The sequence below is a fragment of the Ochotona curzoniae genome, unplaced genomic scaffold (genome assembly GCF_017591425.1).
Source record: "Ochotona curzoniae isolate NIBS_2020 unplaced genomic scaffold, NIBS_Ocur_1.0 scaffold_2587, whole genome shotgun sequence".
In the NCBI taxonomy this organism is placed as follows: domain Eukaryota; kingdom Metazoa; phylum Chordata; class Mammalia; order Lagomorpha; family Ochotonidae; genus Ochotona; species Ochotona curzoniae.
Genome location: NW_024467096.1, coordinates 3,886,280 through 3,905,284, shown reverse-complemented (window position 1 = coordinate 3,905,284; position 19,005 = coordinate 3,886,280). Strand labels below are relative to the sequence as shown.

The 19,005-nt window shown below is 40.9% G+C and overlaps 1 protein-coding gene across 10 annotated transcripts in view; it reads right to left on the bottom strand.

Moving 5' to 3' along the window:
- The window catches only part of KALRN (kalirin RhoGEF kinase), a 660,588-nt gene that overhangs the window by 259,550 nt on the left and 382,033 nt on the right, over positions 1 to 19,005 (bottom strand). For 8 of the 10 annotated variants that reach the window (XM_041002788.1, XM_041002790.1, XM_041002785.1 and 5 more), the window contains exons 12-14: positions 17,905 to 18,113; positions 14,817 to 14,991; positions 1,511 to 1,706 (exon numbers count right to left, since the gene is read on the bottom strand). In XM_041002788.1, coding sequence (XP_040858722.1) covers positions 1,511 to 1,706; positions 14,817 to 14,991; positions 17,905 to 18,113 — 580 coding nt within the window. The remainder of the gene's footprint in view (positions 1 to 1,510; positions 1,707 to 14,816; positions 14,992 to 17,904; positions 18,114 to 19,005) is intronic. The other 2 variants (XM_041002792.1, XM_041002793.1) reach the window with 1 other exon arrangement.

Genomic DNA, 19,005 nt, shown 5'->3' with positions numbered 1-19,005 from the left:
TGTAAAGGTGAATCTCTGAAGGTGTTCTTGCAGATGCCCAAGTCTCAGAGGGAGTTATATCAGAATATCTGGGCACAGGTCCTGGATATTGCATACTTAAAAAAAATCCCTAGGCAAACCAGAAGCTGAATAGCCCTTCTTGCCAGTGTGGAGCACAGACTGTGCACCAGGAAACAGACCCAGGTTTTGCAGACAGTTCCAACGTATTTACAACACTAATGATAATCAAGGAAAAATTATCTTGATAAAAGTGAACAGATTGACTGGTTTTTTCTCTTTTGGTTTGAAGTGAACTTCCTTTGAATGCTGGTACAGTATTTGTCCTTTTGGGTCACCAAAAAGCACAGAAGTATCCTAAAGTCCAGTAGCATTGCTAAGGTCCCTCTGATAATCGCATGACTTTAATATTCACAGTTAGCAGGGACAAGGTCTAACTTTGTGGAATTTTTTTTGAAATTATGTATTTATTTTAATTTGTATTTGAGAGAGAGAAACAGATTTTCCATCTTGTAATTTGTTCCCCAGATATCCTACAATAGTCAAAGTTGGGCCAGACCAGAGCCAGGAGCCCAGGAATCCATCCAGGAATCACATACAGGTGGCAGAGATCCAAGTACTGAGCCCACACCTTTTGCTTCTTCAGGTGTGCAATAGCAGGAAGCTGAAATCAGGAGCTGAGCAGACAAGATTTTAAGCAGGCACTCTGATAGGGAATACAGAAATCCCCAGAGATGACTTAACTATGTGTCAAAAGTCTGCTGCCTAACTGTGTTTTTAAGACTTGATGATCTCAACTGTCTATGTCGTGCTTGGAGAATGCTCCAAGGCTCAGGGTGGGTGGATGATGGAAGACCTTGCTTGGTTCCAGCATGCCACCAACACGTGTCGAAGTGCAAGGTTTCTTTTCTTATGGTCTAGCTGTAATTGGGGATCATGAAGGTTCTCTAGTTCTAGCATCAAAGCTCATTTTGGACAGCAGCAGGCAGAATCCACAGAACATGCATTTGCTGGAAAAAAATTTGAATAAATTTGGAGCAGGAAATTAAATCTGGGTAAGTCAGCTGTATTTTACTAAGAAAATATAATATATGATCCTGCCATATATATATATCTATAAATATATGAAGACTATCTGTATTGAGGTTGGGACAGAGAACAGACTAGGAGGCAGCTACAAATCTGAATACAATTTGCACCTACATCTGGTCGCTTGTGATTTTTGCAAGCTACTGTCTAAAAAACATTTTTGCTAATTTCAGTCATTGCCCTCACCTCCTCATTCTTTATGTGGTACCAGGAGACCCTGGCCCCACTCCTATCTTTAGTATAGCCTAATGGGGCAACCCTGGACAAGTTGCTTGATTTCAATTTCTTTTCCTTTAACCAGGGGCAAACTTTTCTGCGCTTTGTATCCATAGGAATAAAAGGAATGAATAAGTGGGCATGCTTCTTGGAAATGAGATGGTATTCTTGTTTTCATCCTCTCCCACAAGACTGAGAATCTGCCTACCTGAGGCTTGGACCTCCATGATGTATTGGTGCAGATCTTGGCCCTGCTGGATGACCTCAAAGGTCATGTTGTTCATGGCCAGCTTCCGCTCTGTGTGACGCTGCAGCCGCTGCTCTGCCAGGGTCAGATCCTCTGTGTTGAAGTCATTCATCTGCCGGAGCAGGTCTTCATTCCAGGCATCGAGCTCTGCAGTCACCTGCGAAGGAACCACCATCATTAGTGCAGGCTCATTGGGTCCACGAGAGACTTGCTAGGCTGTGCTAGGTTGACTCTCACTATGCTCTATTAACTACTCCATCCTTCTGAAGAGAGGTGTCACATCGCTTTGACCCTGAAAGTATCCTTATGCAATACTGCCACACACACATTCACACATATGCGACTTTAAAGGAATTCTCTGCATGTTTCAATGTATATAGCAACAGTGAAGGAATAGCAGCACATCTGTGTATTATGAATGATGGTTTAAAATGATTTTGCATGCTCCACCGTATTTGACATCTACAATGATTCTAGTAATACAGGTGCGTTGACAGCTCCAGGTCTGTCTTGTAAAAGAGGAAGTTGACCTGCTCTCAGATGGATGGATTGATCTGTCTATGGTTCACCCTACCAGCAAGAGGCAAAGTTACAGATGTAGTTTCATTCTTCCACAACTGCCAAGACTTTGTGTACCATCCTGCAACTGTTGCTCTAAAAAAAGGTCTCCTAGCTGGAGAGGTTCAAAGATGATAAACAGTCGGGGTGTCTCTTCAGAAACTCAAGAAGAGAGAAGGCCTAGGGAATGGCTCAAGGTGACACAAATCAGTAATGAGCTGGTATACAGCAAACCTAAAGGTCCCTTTGTGGTGCCTATGCACCATTGTACAGTATTCTCTCCTTCTATTACAAAAGCAAATGCCTGTGGAAAGAGCAACTAAACAAAGCATGAATGTGCAGCCTCTAGAAGTTTATGCAGATGGTCATCGGTGAGAAGGCATTAATGATTCTAATAGAGATGGAAGCATGTAATGAATGGAAACACTGTCCTGCTACGAATCTGCTAACTTTAGATTGCTCCACCCCTTAACTCACTTCACCTACTCTACTCTCAGATCTCTACAAATAAAGACTAAATCTTAAGAGCCATGTGGTCACCACACTAAGATCTTGGAAGTACAGAATGAGTTAACCAGTCCACCTGATGAATAAATCAAAATTAAAACATTTCAACTATGGTTTGCAGATGTGTCCAAGCATATACTCCAGAGCCCTAGTCCAGTGGGCTTCAGTATGATGAATTTCATCCTAACTGGGAGTAGAGGCAGGGAGGAGAAATAAGATAGAAGGCTGAATGTTGTGTCTGCCTACTTCTGCTTTTCCAGGCCACCTTTGACAGGTTTTGCTAATTTCCATATTGGTTCTTCACTTGTCTGTACAGCACCAGGAGCCCTGGCAGCAACTTTCCAGTTACTAAAAACTGCTGCTACATGGGCACTGGGGAACAATGGCGGTGGAAGATCAGCCCAAAGTCACAGACATTCTCTGTGGGGACTATGCTCACTGGAATGGGAAAACCAGGTAGTCCTTCACAGGTGCTGTGTCACAGGATTCCATCTGCCATCTAATGTAAGACCTTTCTTCAAGCAAAATCAGAATGGATGAAAAGTACAGTTGCTCTCTTTGAAGAAGGAGTGAGAGAACTATAAAAAACACCACCTCCAAAGTCCTGCAATCTCACCTCTTTGTGTCTTTAAACTTAGGAGTTCACTAAGCTCAGCATGTAGCTCAGGATCTACTCATGGTAGGGAGTTCTTGGAGGATCTGGGAGCCACAGCTTGGCAGTAGAAGTGTTTGTGTTGTAGCCTCATCATTGAAAAGCATTTTACTTTCATAAACGAAGAAGAGAATTCAACTGTAATTTATAAGAGAATTTACAGGATGAGCAGGCCAATGCTTCTGCTCTTATAGTTACTGAACTGAAACATAATTCACATACAATCCATATTTTAAGCATCTAGCTCTAAATTCTGATCATGTTATATGCTTGTGTAGCTAGCACCACATGTATGTTTATTTCACTATCTTCTAGCCTAGGGCTCTACTACTACCCTTTTCAGTCAATACCATTCCTCTCTCAACTCCCTCTAGACACACCTTCAGGTTTCCAACATCAAAGATGTACATTTGTCGATTGATTTCTGTATGATTTAAGTCATACAGAATGTATTCTTTATGCCTGGCTTCTTTTGGTCAGCAAGTGTATTTACAGTTCGTCTGTGTTGTCTATCAATACTTCATTCCTTGCTTCAAGGAATGACAGCTCATTGTAGAGATAAGCCATTGTATTATTTATTCTTTATTAATTTTTTGGTTGTTTTCACTAGTTGGCTTCTGAGAATAAGTTTCAGATAAAAGTTCTGCTTGTGGGCTTGATTCAATGGTTCAATGGATAAATTCTCGCCTTGCAAGTACCAGAATCCAATATGGGTGACACTTCATGTCTTGGTTGCTCTACTTCCCATTCAATTCCCTGCCTGTGACCTGGGAAAGCAGTGGAAGATAGCCCAAAGCCTTGGGATCCTGCACCAACATGGGAAACCCAGAATAAGACTGGTTTAACTCCAGCTATTGTGGCCATCTGCGGAGTGAACTAGGGGATGGAGGAACTTAATCACTCCTCTCTGTGGAGTTGATCTGTCTTTCCTATTAAAATGGGTAAATCTTAAAAAAATAAGTTCTTGATGTCTCTCTGTCAACATGTGCCTTCAGTGATTACCTAAGAGTAGAATTATGGGCTCAAAGGGTAGGTTTATATTTAACTTTATAAGAAACTGTCAGGGAGTTCTTCAAAGTTATTTAACATTTTACATTCTTGGTAGTACTGTATGAAAATTCCAGTTTTTCTTCATCTTCGTTATTTGGCATTATCATTCTCTTTACCATCAGCCATGCTAGTGGGCATGAAGTGATATCTCAGTATGGTCTTGTGTCCCTGATGACTGACAATGTTAAACACATGTTCAGATGTTTATTGAGCATCTGTATGTATACTATAATATCTTATCAAGCCTTCTGCTTTCTAGAAACTGGGCTCTGTATTTATTTGAGAGACAGACATACAGAGAGAAAACACCCCATCTGCTAGTATGCTCCCCAAATGCCTTCAAAGGCAAGGGACTTGAAGTTAGGAACCACAAACTCAATCCAGGTCTGCCACATGGGTAGCACAAACCCAGCTACTGCAACCATGGCCAAGGGCCTGCATTATTAGGAAGCTGAAAGTATTTATTTATTTATTTATTTATTTATTTAGGAAAAAATGATTGTTTTCAAAGCTGCAGCTTATCTTATTGCTAAAGAACAGATGCTTCTCTCCAAGTTCACCTCATGCTCTTCTCTCATATACAGTCAGTTTACTGTCAGTGCTGAATTTGAGTCCTACTTCTTCCATCCTCCTTTTCTGGTCCATCGGCCCTGTTTCCAGTCTGTTCAAGTCCTGCCCATCTTTGAAAACAAACCCTCAGTCATGAAGAATTTCACCAAAAACACCAGACCCAGATGTTTTTCTTTGGTTTATCACTTTACATGGAATGTGTGTTAATTTGTTAATACAGAGATGGATCTGCAAAAAGAAACTTTTACAAGGGAGTGAATTTGGTAATAACTGCATTTGAGAGAGAATTAGTTCAGGCCAGTAACCAGGGCCTGAAACAAATGAATGAAAGATGGAACTCAAGGTGCCCAGGGGGCACTCAGCTTTCAGTCAACCTATTTTACCTTCTCCTTCCACTTAATTACCTCTGTCTCAGCTCCTGGCCTGCTCAGTTCTCCTAGCCATGCCAGCCTCTGGCCCCTTCACTTAACACTGCAGTATTAAGATATGACCACCTCTTGGAGAGATACACTGGAAATATTTCTAGTCTAACAACTGTCTACTTGAGATACAAAAATAAGGAAAATTGGAGGAGAAACTAAAAAAAAAAATAAATTAATTAATAATAGGGTAAGAGGAAATGGGAAGGCAAGACTCACTTAAAAAAAAAGGCCCAAGACTTTCCTGCCAGATGAGAGCTACCAAATTCAGAATGCAGCCGTCAAGAATCAATCCATGGGAGATGATTTAACAGCTACTTTGGTCTCTGAGAGCTCTCTGTGTAGAATCCTCAGGTTCTCTGGGCCTTCCTCAGTGTTTATGCATAAAGGTAACTTTACCTTCTCTTTCCTAAATGTTTTATTCTGTGTCTGGTAGAGCCAAAAACCCACCTGCCTCTTTCTCTTCCACTTGCTTCAGTCCATTTTCAACAACTCAGCTCTTCATTAACACAGAATTGGTAATTTGTCTGTGCTGTTCTTTCATTCAGATTGTTGTTACATGCTGATGACCATGATGAAGGTGATGATATGATATTGTCAAAGAGGATATTTTACTTCATATTGTGCTAAGCAGTGAGTTAAGCCTTTGGCTAGCTTTGTTTTATTAAATCCTTGTACTGCTACTTTAGAAGGAAATGAAAACACAGAGAAGTCAGTATTTTGCATGGCCTCTGTGTGCCCTAAGCTGGTGGCGGCAGAACCAAACATCTAACAACGAAGTCTAATGTTCCTCAGAGTGGCATTGTATCTGTAAGACTGCTCAAAGCACGGATTGTTGGCATGCCCTTTCTACTCTTCTCACTTCAGAGAAGTACCAGTTTTACCTTTCTTCACTTTACATGAACCATTTAAATTAACCATATATGGTTGAATAGACTGATAAACTAAATTGTGTGTCTATGGCCTTATAGCAATGCCTGACATAATTTACCCTCATGAAAGAACACACTGCTTTCCTCTAGTACATATTTTTGTTGTAAGTTCAGTCATTCTTTTTGTTGAGTCTGAAGGCAATGTTGTCCAATCTGGAATTTTCTGCTTCTTCTGTTGGGAGCAGGAGATACCTGTGTAAGCTTGTCTCAGGTGCGAACAGAAGAACCATGGTAGAAGGAGAAAAACATGTCACTTGCTTCATGCTCAAGCAGATTCTTGGAATGGCAAGACCAAATGCCTTTGGGTCCCACAGCAGGACTCTATCCGAACCGCAGAGTTACCCTCATAATGTTCAGTAACAAATGAGGAGAAAAACAATGGGAAGAAAATGATGGGTGCTTAACTGCTTAAGACATGGAAGCACATTTATACACAGAAGTATATTCTTATTAATAACAATGCTAAGTATAATGTAATCAGTTATTGAACGCCAATTAAGTGCCAAGAGCTTTGTTAAGAATGTTATATATATGAAATCTTTACAACAACCCTATGGACTGGGAAATATTTGAATCCTCATTTCTCAGTTGAGGAAACAGATTTCAAGACCTTAAATAACTGTTTATGGTTAAATGACAAATAAAGTTATTGACTCATTTTTCAAGCCCAGAGAATGCATCCCAAAACACTGCACATTCGGTGATGGCACTCCTGCTTCTCAGCAAATGCTGACTATGGTAAGCAACAGTGCACATGTTCCATGTGTTAAGATTCAAGCCCTTTGCTACCAGCAGTGGGGAGGATGGTCCCATGTCACTTCCTAGTGATGGGGTCCTGCCGAAATGCGTGAGGTGTAATGCTGCCATTGTTTTTATTAGGATGAGAAAAATGAAAGCTAAATATTCCCATTGATCTATAAAAGCTGGCTCACAGGGAAGGAGACTGTAGCTGAGGGAACTATCCCATTTCATTAGAAAGAACTATTTTATCTGCAATGGATGTGCATGCATGCATGCATTCAAGTGTATGTGTGTGTCTGTGTATCTCCACCGTGAAACTAAAATAAGCTAAATTACCATATCCCTTACTTTTCTTGTTCAGCCTAGTGTTAAAGTCCTTTCTGTGAACCAGTTTATAAAATGAAGAGATCAGTAAATTCTAAAGTAGATTATTGCAAAGGCATCACAGCATTTCCCTGCTTTAGAAATGCATGTAATCTGAAGAGTTAAAAATACGTAAACAACTATATTAAGATTTTTAAGGATATTGTATTTTCTGGAGAAGCAAAGGAAGTTGGCAGTAACAAAATCTACTTCAATTTCTTCAATTCTTGGCAAAATAATGTAAGAACATATTGTAAAATGTTCTAATTGATGAATTCCAATGTTCAATTAACTAATTTCTATTCCCACCGGATAATTTGAATCACTGGATCATTTTTACGGTCAGTTTCAAGTTCTTTTCTTCCTCATCATTATGATTAAAACTGAAGTCTTTGATATGACCATGATTTTATTAATAAAAGAGCTGGAGGGATTCCTAAGCAGAAATCTAATCTATACTTTCACCCTATTTGTGGAGCTCTATTCTGTTTTCAAAAGTGCCTCCTTTGGTTGAAGAGTTCATATGCTGCTGTTCATTCTGGCAGCTAGAAATGCTTCAATTTTCCAATGTTCTTTTCTCCTTGTAAGCTTAATAGCTAGTGCACCTACTGTCTTCTGCATCCTTACCAGAAAGGAGGAACCTTTAGCATTTGAACCTTAACAATGTAATCTGAGTTCATGATCACAGCCTCAGATCAGCCCATATTGGAATGATTGGAAAAGATCTCTCCAGGATCCTTGGTTTCCTGAAAACAAGTCACTTCTCAGAATAAAAATGCTGCATGAATCACTGTGATATGTGGTTTTAAACAAAGATGGTACAGGAAGCCTCACAACGATTCTAAACTTAATTTGAAAAATGCCTAGCAGAAAACACTGTGAAATGATTTATTTTGTGGAGAATTTGGTTTAAATCATTGTACTTTCCTACATCTCCTTCAAAGGATTTGGGTACACTTAGAAAATGTTACACCGATCAACAGCAAGACTCCACAGAGATGATCTCAATTAGGTCTTATTTTTCCTCCTTTGATGTAAATTACTCTGTAGGAGGAGCTGGCAAGTTGCAAACACAGAAAACATCAAGGCTTTCAGACTTTCCCTCCATATCTACAGAAGAAACAGTGATGCAGCCGGGCTGGCAGATGACTCACAGCAGACAGTGAGTGAGTGTGCTCAGGGCTGTGCCATCTGCAGAACCTACAGGAAAAAGCCACAGGGCTCAAGATCTGGCCAACATTTAAAACTTCTGATGGTATATTTAAATCTACTTTTATAGAACAAAGAACTAAATAAAAAATGCCAAAATTTGAGGAGAAAAGATAAACACCATCATTTAAGTTTTAAAAAAACAGTGTAATAGAAGCACTGACTTTGAAGAAAAACAGTGACTTGAAAGTGAGCACAGTGTACAGACAGGTGATGATGTCACTAAAAAGGTGACTATCTCCTGGGCTCCACTAGGACAGTGTCACAACCCTAACACCACACAGTCAAGGTGTGTGTGTGTGTGTGTGTGTGTGTGTGTGTGTGAGAGAGAGAGAGAGAGAGAGAGAGAGAGAAGCTGGGCAAGGCCAACTGAAGTCCCTTCACCCTGGAGACCAAGACATGTACTCTGTAGAGACCAACCATGTCCTGTCTAGAAAGAGGTGAGTAAATTGGGGATGTGTACTATAGAGAAGGATTGACAGGAGAAGTAGTCAGAGGATTTTTGAAATTGAGAGAAACTGAACAAATCACACCTATAATTCTTTTATAATCTCAGGATTTTTCAGAGAAAGGAAAATAGGCTTCTGACAAACATTTTCAGGTATTTTTAAGGCTTCCAAATAAAAGAGGGTGTAGACCCCACCCATACTTCTACCTCTGAAACAAAACAATGACTAAAGCATAAAAAGGTGGAGACTTTGTTCTACACAATAATGAATCCTGAGTGCCCCTCTCCTCTCTCTTCCCCTCTGCATCTGGGCTCTGCTGATGCATCCTTCAGGAAGGCTAAACTGTGGCCACAAACTTCTACCTGACCTCGAGACATATTTCCACTGAAAATGGGACTTCCATGGGCAGTCTATACTTTTCATAAGGTCCATTACTTAGACTATTTTTCCGGGTGTCATTTCTAGGACTCCCCAGTATGAGTATACCTACCTCAAGAGGTTCCCCAAGATCACTCATTGACAACATAGAGAAAATTATTTTCTCTGTAAATATACATGCAAGGAGTCTTCAAGTAGTTCATGGAAACTCTGCATACGTTATGAAAAAGCTATGTATGAATCTCAAAAACACATCAGAATGAAGTTATGTTCACATGCACACAGAGAAAAACAGGGAGGGAGGGAAGGAGAGACGGAGAGAGAATGTGCTTTCAATTTGCCAGTTCACCCCAGAATGTCCACAGAAGCCACAATAGAAAAACAGAGTTGAAACTGGGAGTTAGAAATACTTTCCAAGTCTCCCATGAAAGTGGTGAGAGCTTAATCACTTGAGCCATTAGTTGCTGCCTCCCAGGGTGCACGCCAGCAGGAAGCTGGTGTTGAGAGAGTCAGGAAGGAATCCAGGTACTCTGATGCTGGGGGCATCCTGACTGTTATCTTAACTGCTAAGCCAAAGGCCTGCAGTTAAACTTATCTTTTAATTGCACAAACTTTAAAAAATATCCTCATGAATTATTTGAACACATTTAATCAGATCAAAGTCATATGAAGTTTCTCCAGACAGTCATCAGTAGATGCAGTCCCACCCTGGCCATGTGCCAGATGGTTTTGTGCAACGCATGATAGCAGAGGGCTCCTGAGGGAAGAAAGGAATGCACAATTCAGAGGGGTTGACTATGGATGGTTTCTTCACTCTTGTCAGTAATTGTAAATTACTGTTCTTCTCACGTGTCTTGTTAAATGGGTTTATCAAATACATAGTTTAAACTGACCTTTACAAAAAAAATGTGGCTTAATAAGTCTCATACAAAGCAATTACAGTTTGAAGACATTACTAGTAAAGAAAGCAAAGGAGAACTTTGAACTCTCTCGGCTAAAGTTTGCAGGTAAGAAAACAGTGACAATCTAACCACATCTGTCAAGAAGCCAGACAAAAGAGAAAGGAAAAAAAGGCGGGGGTTGGGGGTGGGGTGGGATTATCAGAATACTGTGAAATGCAGAATCATAGCTTATAATGAAAAAGCTAAACTTGTCCTGAAGGGCATACTGAATTTTAAGATTATCAGCCAATAATGAAACATTTTAGTAATCTATAAACAAACAAATATGTATATCTGGGGTTTTCAAGTTCCAAAATATTTTATCAAAAGGTTATATCATAAAAACATTTGAAGTATGTTTTTGCTTCTAAATTTTTAAAAAATTTCTGCTCATTCTAATTGTTGAAAGCTTGGAAATGTAAGACAGCATAAAAAATAAGACAAGGGCCCAATAAGATGGCTCAATTGGCTAATCCTCCCCTTGTAAGCAGTGGGATCCCATACAGGCATAGTTCATGTCCTGGCTGCTCTACTTCCCTTCTAGCTCCCAGCTTGTGGCTTGGGAAAGCAACAGAGGATGGCCCAAAGCCTTGGGACCCTGTACCCACATGGTAGACTTGGAAGAAGCTCCTGACTCCTGGTTTTGGATCAACTCAGCTCTGGCTGTTGCAGTCATTTGGGGAGTGAACACACAGAGGGAAGATCTTTCTCTCTGTCTCTCCTTCTCTCTGTAAATCAGCCTTTCCAATAAAGATAAACAAATAAATAAATAAAGAGGAGAGGCACAGGAAGATCTTCCATCTGTTAATTCATTCCCCAAGTGACCACAACGGCTGATACTGAGCCAATCCAAAGTCAGGAGCCAGGAACTTCTTTCAGGTCTCCCACACTGGTGCAAGATCCCAAGGCTTTGGCCCATCCTCCACTGCCTTCCCAGGCCACAAGCAGGGAGGGAGCTGGATGGGAAGTGGGGCTGCTGGGATTAGAACCAGCACCCATATGGGATCTCAGTGCTTGCAAAGTAAGGACTTTAGCTGCTAGGCCACCACGCCGGGCTCATAAATATTAAGATAATAATAACAATAATAACAACAACAATAATAATAAATCACCCACAATCTTACTATCCCCAAATAGACACTTTAGCATTTGGTGAAGTGTCTCTTCTATCATAATCGGTTCATATTAAATGACTGTCAGAGAAAGTGGCTGAACCTAGAGGAACAAAAGAAAAATTCTACTGTGTTCCACTCTGGGTCATTGTATCCAGTGTCCCTGAATCCAAGAGCTATGTCAGGAATACAGACTTAGCCCTGGATTCAAACATCTGCCAAACGAATTTGGGATGTTTCACTTTACATGGAGGTGATCTCAGTCTAGGTTATTATGTGGGAGTCATCTACAAACCCCTATTATTGAGTAAAAGAAGAAATGTGTGGCAACTCATGCTATCCTAATTTTTACATTAGTTGGCTTATCCATCAGTGACATGGTAAAGAAATCACTTAGACTCCCCAGCTGTCAGGGAGCAGGCCTGCTCTGGAGTGCAGTAATCCCTTGGAATTTGGAATATGTCCATCACATGCCTTCCTTTAGGATGGAAGCAACAGTTGTGGGTCCTGCAAGCACAGAGCCTGCCCTGGCTAATGTCAGCGCTGACACGTCTCTTATTACAGAAACCGCCCTTAGTCTCACACACTGAAGCTTCTCTATGACTTTGCTCTTCATCCCCGCAGTAAACCATAACTGGTATTTGAAATAATCTTATCACCCTCAGAAACAACTTCTGACAATGTGACTTGATGCAGAGTTTTACCATGGATTTGGCATGATTTCCATTTCTATCCAATATGAGATGCATCATTTTTCCCAAAAGTTACACTTTCACCTAAATGAGGAACAAGACTCCTTCTATAATTTGGATGTCATATCTAAACCAGAGGACACAGAACCAAACCACTATTTTTATCTCCCTCACTTCTTAGGCCTTCATTGTATGAGTAATTCCCTACTCGTGCTCTGCTACATACACAGTTGCCTGTTTTGTTGTCCAGTGCTCAGGGTAGAAGAATTTTTACATGTAGAAAGGCTGTAGAATGCAAAGCCTGTGTTTAAATATCATGCTTTTCTATGGAAGCTTTTAAATAGGATCCAATTTTAAAGTATTTCTTTTACATTCATATATTTAAAAGATATTTTCTGTCTAGGCTTTGGATTGTTTTTCATGGTTGTAGATGGATTTGCTCAAGATTATTGCAGACTGGGCCCGGCGCGGTGGCGCAAGTGGTTAAAGGTCCTCGCCTTGCACGCCCGGGATCCCATATGGGCGCCGGTTCTAATCCCGGCAGCCCCGCTTCCCTTCCAGCTCCCTGCCTGTGGCCTGGGAAAGCAGTCGAGGACGGCCCAAAGCTTTGGGAACCTGCACCCGCGTGGGAGACCCAGAAGAGGCTCCTGGCTTCGGATCGGCATAGTATCGGCCCGTTGCGCTCACTTGGGGAGTGAATCATCGGACGGAAGATCTTCCTCTCTGTCTCTCCTCTCTGTATATCCGCCTTTCCAATAAAAAATAATAAAAATAAATCTTTTAAAAAAAAAAAAGATTATTGCAGACAAATACAACCTGATGATGCCCCAAGCTGGTGTCAGGCATGTAGTTGACATTGAATTAAGCTAACTGACTCATTCTGGATCTAAAGCAAAAATCTTAAGTCCCTCAAACTAAATCCATTTAATAAAAAAAAAAACTGAAATGTCAAAATCTTCAGGTTATTTTCTCCCTTTTGAGCATTTTCTGATGTGGGTTTGAAGCAACCGAATAAATATACAACAGTAAAATAACTCCACTTGCTAGCATAATTATTTGCATGAATGTATTAATTCCCAGAAGGTGAAACAGAGCTCGACAAGGATTACAGGAGTTCCTGGGGCCAACACCTCTTTAGTAACATGTAACCTTTATTTATTTTAATGTGTCACAATCAATTACTAGAGAATCATGATTCTTAGCTTTTCTCTTTCCTCTTTACTACTTTTTTCATCTGACATTTACGAAGCTCATAAAAATTCATATACTTTTTGCTACATATTAAGATCTTATTTTATACTACTAACATTATTCTTCCAAATGTGTGTCTATGGTTATTATTTGTCACATGTAATTATTTCAAGTATAGAGTCACAAAAAATGAAAAGCTCAAATTTATCCACAGTTATTAAATGACCTGGATGGATAATTAAGAACCAGATTTAAGTACCTCCTTCTTTGTTCCAGAAACTGTCCAGGAAGCATCGTTTAGATTGTGACATTGTTAAGCAGCAAGGAAGCTGATGCAGAGGTATGCTTATAAGAATAGAAAGACATCATATGAGAGTAAATGATAGGAAGGTGGTCATCTAAGATTGCTTTATGTTTCAGATTTTTAATACTGTATATAATTTTTTGGCCCCAGGATTGAAGAAAATGGCACTTGTTGCCAAGATGGTCCTCTAGTCCAGAGTTGGATTGGGATTGGGACATCAGAGATTTCAACTTAAAATGTTCACTTCCTTCCAAGGCAATTCCATGGAAATTCCCAAAGACATGATTGGGAAGATGAATCCCTAGAAACCTAAATGCTCTAACTCTGGTAAGATGGTTAGAATGCAAAACAAAGTTTAAAAAAAAAAAAAACCAGTAGAGGGAAACCTGGTTTTCTTTTCTACAATACCAGACAGCAGTAAAGAGAAGACAGTGTCTTTCATCTGACCTGCCACCCCTACAAAAGGAAGAAGTACCTTATGTGCTAGATAAGTTTATCTGAAAATCCATTTGGCTTGGATTAATTACAGTTTAAAAGTATTACCTAATTACACACACACACACACACACACACACACACACACGATGGAATATATATGGCATGGTGATGATATTATTTAGCACCACAAATGGATGAGTTTAGAAGACATAAATGTACCAAACTTATGATTCTGACTTTCTCAGACATCAACTAATGAATCTATTTCATAAGCCAACAAAAGGCTTGGCACGGACTGACATGAACACAGTGAGATCAAACAGAGAACACAATCTTCCCGCCTGTGGCTCCTGGTTCCTTGGCTGGTATGTGATCTCGTCTAATCCCTGATTCATGTTCATCAGTTGAGGAGGCTACCTAATTAGAACACCTGTGCACTCATGAAGGCATGGAATTTAGTGTCACAATCTAGATCATGTAACAGCTAACTCTATGGTCTTCCAAGGAACCACAGTACAAAGTAAGAGACCCAGGAGCAGTAACAAAACCTTCTTGCTGAAGAAGTCCAAAGACAAAAAGTAAAACAGAGGGCTTTGCCTAGCAAAGGAGATAAGAAGGACTGGAAGGAATATATCATGGTGGACAAACTTCTTGAGTCATAATAAAATGTATCCATCATGCACCATCCCCTTAGTTTACCCTTAGAACACTGTGCTGTGTTCTTGCACTGCCCCCTGATTTCCCAGCCCTTCCTTCTTTACCTCGATGGTGTACTGCTCAAAGATGCGCAGCTGCAGAAAGATGTCTAGTTTGATCTTTCTCTCATGGAACAGCTCCTCCATCTGCACCTGGGCATCATCCAACTGCTGCAAGACTGACTCAATGTGGCTGATGGAACTACCGTGCGGAGTCTTGTTGTTGGACACTGCTGAGTCTCTGTGGCAGAGCAGGGAAGAAAAAAAAAAGAGAGGTTTGGCTGTGCTAAAAGTAACAGAAGATGGGCCTCCCTCACCTGAGCAAGGTGGGTGTGAATCAGGTGAGTCATTCATTCAAAGAAATTATCAACTCTTATTGTGAGTCCATTTAGTAGTGAATCAAAAACACATGCATTCTCTTTCAGGTTCACAGCTCTGCATTTTCAAGACTAGCTGTTCTATTTCTCAAAGAGAATTGAAAAAGAGATGAAAGGAGATAAAGAAAATAATATGGGGAAAGGCTGTACAAAGTACAATATTAGATAACTTGAATGGTTTTATACATATATATGTAGTCTAACATACATGGTCTTTATATACACACAAACATATAACATGTAAGTGTAGACAAAGGCAGATATAAGCAACCTTCATAGCTTTACCTCACAGGATTGTTAAAATTAGATGCTTTCATTTGGGTGAAAACTATTCATCTACTTCACAATGTAATATCACGGTTAGAGGCAAAGTAACACATTACAGAGGCTTCAAGCTGTAGTTAGGAAAACATGAGGTCTGTAATCTATGGGCCTGGATTAGATCCTCAATCAGCAATATAGGATCTGGGGGCACTAGGAAACCAGCTCCCCTGGGCCCCAGGTGCCTTACTTGTAACCTGGATTTTATCATGTCTTTAATGCTCACTCCACAGCTTACTGTTAAAGAAGACACTGCCTGTGAACTGTGATGCACAATGTGCTGCTGAATGATCAATCCTGAAAGAACACAGGGAAGTCCCCAGTGCTGACTGGGGCATATGTCTAACCCCAAGACTAAAGAAGAGGCCACAAGAGGCTGGAGCAAACCAACGAAGTCCTCACAGAGGGTGAGATCTGATTTGGGGAGTTTAAAGAAACCTGTAAATATGGTCAAGTAGTTTGGGGGGTGTGCTCTTTTGGACACACTGTCACTGGGAAGAACCAGGAGATAATCAGCTTGACTTGCTCAGAGAAGCTGAATGGTGATCAGCGGTCCAGAGCGAGCACTAGTGTAGGAAACCTATAAAGGTTATGAAGTTTAGATTCTATGTGGCCATGAATATGCTGGAGCCCTAATTAACTTGCATCTTCATTACCTTGTGATGTCTTGGTTTCTTACATGATTTAAGAAGTCAGAGGATAAAACCTTTTACCTCTTTCCTTAAGTAGGCTTTCTGAAGTCCAAGTACTTTGAACCTGTTATTTCAGAAACAATAGCATCTGAACTCACACTTTCTCTTCCTGAAGATAACAAAGTGGCAGATTGTCAAGAATCTCTCCCTCTGTGATTCAGAGAGCACGCAGTTGTGTCTGGGCATGAAACATGCATGAGCCCTACCCATATTATTGCATGGACATCTCCCACCATAAAGCTTTTCTCTTTCATTGGACTTCATGGCAGAGATGGTAGTCTACACAAGAGTCAGAGTAGTGGAGAAACGAATGGGCACAACTGGCTGTTGGTCACAAACTCAGAGTATCCTTTAAAATCCACAGAGCTGAAACGTACAGAACAATCATGAACCACATTGTTGCCTTCACCATCACCAGTCTTAAGCCTTTAGGGATTGCAAGGTTGGCAATCATTAACAGCAAATGACATCTCCACAGGCCCAGCCCCACACAGAGTGAAGCCAGTTAAGCCTTTGAAAAGTATCTCAAGAGACAGCACCAAGTGCTAGAGCTGACAGGCCTCCAAGAGGAAAGCCCTTATTACATGACAAAGCAGCTGCAGCCCAGAGAGTCTCGGAATTTTCTTCAGAAGCAAATGACGGTGGAGTTTCCTAGGAAATCAGACTACACTGCCAGTGCATTACATATTCATGAAGATGAACTGAGGGAAGATGGGAAAGAGGCTGTCTTGTTAGTGTGTGATGGAAGAACTCAGAACATCTCATGTGCATGTTTAGAATAGAAATTATTAATTTCCAAGATAAAAGTGTGCCAGAGCTTTCTCAAGGTAATTTCTCCTTGTTTATTTAATTGGACAACTGGTGTGAAGGAAAAAAAATAATCCTCTCCAATTGAAACAATTCCCCCAGGCCCGAGGTTAGTTTGCTGATGAGATTATTTCTGCCTGCAGTTGGCAGAGGTCCCAGCACTCAGTGATTTTAGAGTAGGAACAAGTCCCTGAGGGGACCATCATTAGCACCATCAGTTCCTATTTACACAGTACCTGGGCACGAGAATGGCTGCTGAGGGCTTGCTCAAGGTTTCATGACACTTGATCTGAGGAGCTAATGCCAGTGCAGGAAGCTAGAGATCAATGCCAACAGAAAGAAGGTGATCATTTGGGCAACTTGAAGTGAATGGAAGGTTTGGGACAGAATTTTCCTTTGTAGTTACGTTTGTTTATGAGGACACAGAAGGGCATCAAAGAATGGAGGGAAGGTCCTTTGTAAGTCTTTGAGAACCGGAAGGGATAAAATCACACATTCTCCACATCCCCTCTGGGCCAAAGCTGAATGTCAAACAATGGGACCCGTAGGGCACTGGAGCTCAGAGGTAACACAAAACCGCTGCCCGGGATCCCATTCCAAAGAACGCTATATTCCACAATATCAATTTCTCCACATGGCCAAATGTACCATATTCTTAATGAAGTTTTTTTTTGGTTATTGAATTTCATTCATTTTTTCTCATATTTATGCTAATTATTGATTGTTGAATACTATCTCGAATGATAAATGATGCTTTGAAGCATCAGGGCTTTTCCACGGACTATTTTATTCTTAACTCAAGTTGGGTATGGTGCAGGCATTTTTACATCTTACAGATGAAGAGACTGAAATTCACACAAGACCACAAAGTAGGCTGAGGCTAAGTCAAGACTGGGGTGTGACTTATCTGGAGCTAGCCCGAGGCATTTCCCACTGGGAAGCACTGCCCATGCTGACCTGGCCTCGCTGGGCTCCCCTAGGGAGGGAGGCGCTGACCTGAGCTGCTGGATAAGGTCTTCGCCTTCCTTGATGACATTGAGCGTGGCATCCAGGGTGGCGGTCTGTTGTTGTTGGAACTGCTTGATCAGTTCCTGGACCGCATCCACAGAGTCTGCACAGACATCCTCCAGCATCTCCTTCTGCAGGTCTTCCATCCATGTCCACAACTGTTGGGGAGAGAGCACACACTTGGCTCAGGGCAGGCAAGAAAGGGCCAGGGCTGGGGTGTTGGCAAAAAAGCTGAGGACTCAGCCACTGCTGAGCCCAACCTCCAGCAGCCAGTGCAAGGTCAGACTGTCATCAGTATACCCAGAGGTCAGTTTGTACTTTTGGATCCACAATCATTACCTAATTTTGCTAAATGTACAGCATTATTACTGGCACCCCATTTAATAACTATAACTATAGTGTAGTTTAGGGAAACCTATAGATACTACAAATGTGTTCTTGTTTAAAATTCTTTGAATTTTGTTTGTTTGAAAAGCAGAGTGAAGGGGGCGGGGGGAGAGAGAGAGATACAGAGAGAGAGAATCTTCTCTGCTGATTTACTCCCCAAACGGCCATAATGACTAGGGCAAGGACAGGCAGCAGGCTGGAACTCCATCCAGGTTTCCCACTGGGTGGCAGGAACCTCAGTACTTGAGCCATCTTGTACGGCTTTCCCAAGCACATTAGTGCAGAACTGGATGCTCTGAGATAAGATGTTGGTGTTGCAAGGGATGGCTTCACTATGTGCCACAGCAGATGTGGTCTTCAGAATATGAAGATCCCTTATCTTTGAAAGGAAGACTCTTGAAAGGACTCCAGAAAAGAACAAACAGAAAGTTCTGTATACTTCCTTTAGGCAGCTGGATTTCGATTCCTAAAAATGTATCATGATATTGCAAATTTACAGAAAAGAATATGACATAACAGAATCAAATGAAGATTAATTAGGCTAATTAAGTATAACCTATACTATGTAAAACTATTTTTGCTCCCTTCAGGATTGTGAGGTTGGTTAGAAAGTTGAATGCTACAGATGTAGTTTATCTTGATTTCATGAAAAGTACAAGATAT